Source organism: Camelina sativa, chromosome 13 (genome assembly GCF_000633955.1).
Source record: "Camelina sativa cultivar DH55 chromosome 13, Cs, whole genome shotgun sequence".
In the NCBI taxonomy this organism is placed as follows: domain Eukaryota; kingdom Viridiplantae; phylum Streptophyta; class Magnoliopsida; order Brassicales; family Brassicaceae; genus Camelina; species Camelina sativa.
Window position 1 is genome coordinate 21,591,336 of NC_025697.1, and position 4,648 is coordinate 21,595,983.

At 35.6% G+C, this 4,648-nt stretch overlaps 1 protein-coding gene across 1 annotated transcript; it reads right to left on the reverse strand.

Moving 5' to 3' along the window:
• LOC104738466 (putative F-box/LRR-repeat protein 23) lies at positions 3,462 to 4,355 on the reverse strand. The gene is made up of 2 exons (XM_010458636.1): positions 4,048 to 4,355; positions 3,462 to 3,900 (listed from the first exon to the last, which is right to left on the reverse strand). Exons 1-2 carry the CDS (start codon positions 4,353 to 4,355, stop codon positions 3,462 to 3,464), a joined length of 747 nt encoding a protein of 248 aa, XP_010456938.1.

Genomic DNA, 4,648 nt, shown 5'->3' on the forward strand with positions numbered 1-4,648 from the left:
CAGGACCAAAATAGAGACTGAAAGGATTACTCTCCATCGGATCACAATCATCCCCTAACCTTACAAATTTGTTGGCAGTGGGAATATTACCCGTATCTTGAGAATGCACAATATCTTGTAAGACAATACCCGTACTACCCTTGGATCCCCCAGCAACGAAAGTAACCAGTCATGGCAGTGGAGAGGAGCGACCACCGGAATGCCGGACCTGCACCAAACCATCACTATCCTGGGTATCCCTCACTACCGACTGACTCACTGACCGCACTCCCTCCAGCACAGGCTTCTCAACTACCCTCCTAGGACAATGATGAACCACATGCCCAAATAACCCATAAAGGGAACAGATGTTCGTAAGGCCCTCATAAGAGACAAAATATCGACCACCATTAATCAGGATTGTTCCTTTCAAAGGCTTCTTCAAATTGACTTCCACACAAATACGAGCAAACCGCCCTCACTCACAGTTCATCGTTGTCATATCCACTTTGATAGGTTTGCCTATACCTCGAGCTACCTTGAAAAGAATAGCCCTGTGATAGAAGTTGATAGGAAGGTTGCTACACGGATCCACATTGGAGTGGTCACAGTCTCATCCAGCAAAGGGTCAAAATCCGGTGTCCATACTTGTACCATCAAGTAGCTACTAAAAACCCTCCATGGACCACCCGTTAAAGCCGCTATATACTCCTCCTTGAGTTTGAAACGGACCATAAAAAACTGTCTTGGTAAATCCAAGACATACATGGCACCTTTCGGTTTCCACATCTCCCGTAGCCGCTTAGAGACCGCTAAGATCGCTACATTTCTCCCCACCACCTTAACAATCATGCACTGTTTCCACAACCTGTTCATCGCGTCAAGCCCCTCCGGCGCAATGGTTACAACTTGTTCTCCATCCTCCCCCGCAGGAAACTCCAGTTGAACTCTCTCATCCACAAATGCATCATCCACTACCATCGACGGATCTAGTCGACCACCAGGATTACTCCCCACAACTTTCTGCACCCACGAACGCTGGTTATCCGGGGGATCCCCCGGAGCCCGTTCCCTTGCCCTCACATCAATCATCGTCGCATTCGTCGCCACTTCGCCCGTCGCCATTTCTATTTATCTCTCAACTAAGATCTGGATTTTAATCCCAAAATGAGTAGTTAATCTGGATTCCATCAATTTCGTTTGATGTACAAAAACATGTTATAAACATCTTTTATGTGTACAAAAAGCAAAAGTTATTAATTTGCTTGACAAAAATATACGTCAAAGTTAATTGGAGTCAAACATCCTTTAAGCTTGCTGGATTTTGAAGCTTCTTTAGAAGAGAGACTTTGACGCCATGTCCAAATATTTTATTAACATGGAAAGGGCAAAAGAGTCATCAATAGTGATTTTATATGTAATGTTATACTTTTCACTGTTCTAATGCCTAAATCTGAATCTCATTCCTAAATAATGCCTGTTTTTATAAATATCCCTTAGTTATACTTCTTTCTCTTACTCTCCTACGTACACAACTAGGCGGTCACTAACATCTTTCTATTTATTTAAACAAAATATGCCTCATGCACTCATTAGCTTTAGTAAAGATAAATATGTAGAAAGTTATAGTACCAAATGTCACACTTAAAAAATAAGTGTAACATTATATGAACAAGTGTAATGACATATGTTTTGTGATTGATTAATCATACTTTTTTCACAATAATATCAACATTTATAGAAAATAAAATTTATGTTGAAAAACCTAAAGTAGTCATAAAATCACTAGATATTTTTGCATAATTACAACAAATGGAATTTATTTAAATAATCCACAATTATCTAGAAAGTTAAATATGTTTTTCCAAAACTATTATGCTTCCCAATTTTATCATTCTAAGAGTTAATAATTACAAGTTTACGGCTACTTTTACATGAAAATATGGATTTAGATTCGGATTGAGTGTTTAGATTCGGATTTTTTTGTTTACGTTTTCCATCTACTGTAGGTTTATCTTTGTTGTGTATTGCTTGATTGACAACCGTACCTAGCTAGTGCTCTTAGGATAGATATGCTTTCCGAAAGTTGGAAAAAATGCCTAAAGTAATCTAAATGACCAAAGCATCATAACCTGCGAAAGTAGTTATGAAGCCTGAGGAACACACTGGATTTTGATTGTTACGGATGTTTGTGACAAATATTAGAGAGAAAATTAAGAGCATCTCCATTATACAAGGAGTTTCTAACTAATAAATATTATTCATTTTGTTTCACAGAAAATGTCATTTTGACATATTTAACAAAAATTAAGAAAAATTTGAATTATACATATTTACCCATATTTAATAAGTATTTAATAATTGAAATTCAATGAAAAAAGCTTTGGTTTAAGGGGTAAAAAAAATAGCATTTAAAAGCATATTGAAAATAAAAAATAACGCTATTTGTATTTGTGAAACACTGAAAAAAAAAATTTTCTATACAATGACTCTTTGTGAAACAGATCTAGGAAGTTGTATTTTAATATAAGAGAAATAAAGAATTAATTTTCGAAAGAAAAACAACTAAAATCTACTAAAAATATGACACAGAGGTTCTATGGGTATCTATATATATATATATATATATATTAAAAAAACCTCCCATTTTTTACCAATGGAGATGGTTAAAGAAAACTCTAATTTTATTTTATAACCCCAAATAAAAATAATTAGAAAAAAATGCTTGCTAAATATGTACGGTATATAAATTTAAGAATCCCTGCCACCAATAATATAATATATATCCACAGTTCTTTTAGCCAACAAATCTATGTTAAGTTTTTCTAGAGACAATTAGAAACATATTCACTTTCTAATACATATGTGACAAAACTCTAATGATGATTCAAACAACTTATCTTCTTCTGCAACTAACTAACCCACTGCTTGTTTTCATTAACCATGACAAAGGATAAGTATGATGATCTGCAACAAACACACACACAAGTACTTAACAATGTGAGAACTGAGAACATATTGCACATATTACTTCAGAAAATACTCGAAAATATTCAGTGTACTAGTATTTTCATCTTCTTCTGCTACTAAGAACATTCATAGTAAAATTTAGCTTAACAGGTGATAAGCAAAAGAATATGGGATAGAAAATTTTGTAAACTCCTAATTAACATTTTTTATACCAACAATATTGTTTTGTCACGAGGATAGAAGCAACAAACACATTTCTTGTCACTCAAGTCAGCGCCAAACCTCTAAACAAGACTTCCATCGATAATAATGTCGAGCCTATATTAATAGATTTGTTTCGATTTGTAAGAACAACAGAAATCTATCATGGTTTTTAGAACTTTATTTGATTTTGTTATATTTTCCATCAGAAAGTTAGAAAACATCTATATTGAAACAAAAGATCTGTAAAGAAAAGAGGACATGAACCAGTTACTAATATTGCCACTACAAAAAAAAAAAACAAAAAAAGCTCATATAGCCGGGCCTTTCACAACTCTGATCCTCTTCGAACATCGCTTCTTAAGATCCTCGTCAAAGTGAATGTTGAAACACATGCCTAAATCAAGGTGTTCTAGGTGAGGACAACTGTCAAGAATGGCGTTCAAGCCCGTGTTGGTCAGTGAGTTCGCTAAAAGCTCAAGATGTCTTAGTTCAGGCATGCTTTCAGCAATTTCCATTGCATTATTATCAAATCCGTTGATTAAAGTTCTTTTGCAAGTGCTGTAATTTAGCTTCAGTGTCTTCAGGTTTAGACAAGACTGGCCTGCAATTTTCAGAGACTCTCCTGTCAATGGGAGGTGTGTAACCTCGAGATATTCAAGCAATGGAAGTTTCACAACTGCATCGACAAATCCATTGTTTTTTATTGTATAGCATTTTACAAGTCTCAGGCTTCTCAGATTACTTGAACTGCAAACAATAATTGTGAGTAAAAAAAAAAGGATTTAAAAACATAATCTAAGACACAGAAGAAGAACGATAAAGATTTATTTTTTCATGTCTAACCCTAGAATTAGAAATCAAATTTCTTTTGAAGAAAGTAAAAAAAGACAGAACCTATTGGCGATGTAATTGAGGAGCTTATCATTACAGATGTACTGAATGTAGATCTCAACCAAGCCGCCTTGGCTACGATCAACTGCATGACGACACATGATTCCGAGGTCGTTGTAGTATATTATCTTGGCTAGGAGGTTTCCCATGTCGATCTTCCGCCACATAGAAGGGTCTTTGCAGACGCGACGCCACGATCTGCACACTTTCTGAGCGTTTTCAAGTATGTCAATCACGCCAAGCCGGATCAGGATGGATGACGTCAAGTCCGACGGAAGCTCCGCCCAGCTTCTGTATTCGCTGTCATTCATTGCCAAAGACTAAAGACGACCAAGAATAAGAAACCGATGAAAACGGAAAAACAAAGAGAAGAAGAACCCTAAGGAACAAATTGTGAAATCCCTAATGAGAGAGTGAAGTAGTAGTTAGTTTCAAGACTTGAAATACAGAGTTATATATTTTACAAAATCAGTTCGGATCATTAAGTATATATATTAAGCCCACTAAAGTAATCTCTTGTGTTCAGGCCTATAATTTTACTCACATCTGTTAACGAACGTGGTAATTTTACTGGCATATATTATATGTTGAGCTAAAGATATAG

Bases quoted from the DNA above. Each gene is read 5' to 3' on its own strand.
- LOC104738466 (XM_010458636.1), bottom strand. From the start codon at position 4,355: ATGAATGACAGCGAATACAGAAGCTGGGCGGAGCTTCCGTCGGACTTG. The intron at 3,901-4,047 runs GTTCTGTCTTTT...TATTGTTTGCAG, and splicing joins CTCAATTACATCGCCAATAG to TTCAAGTAATCTGAGAAGCC.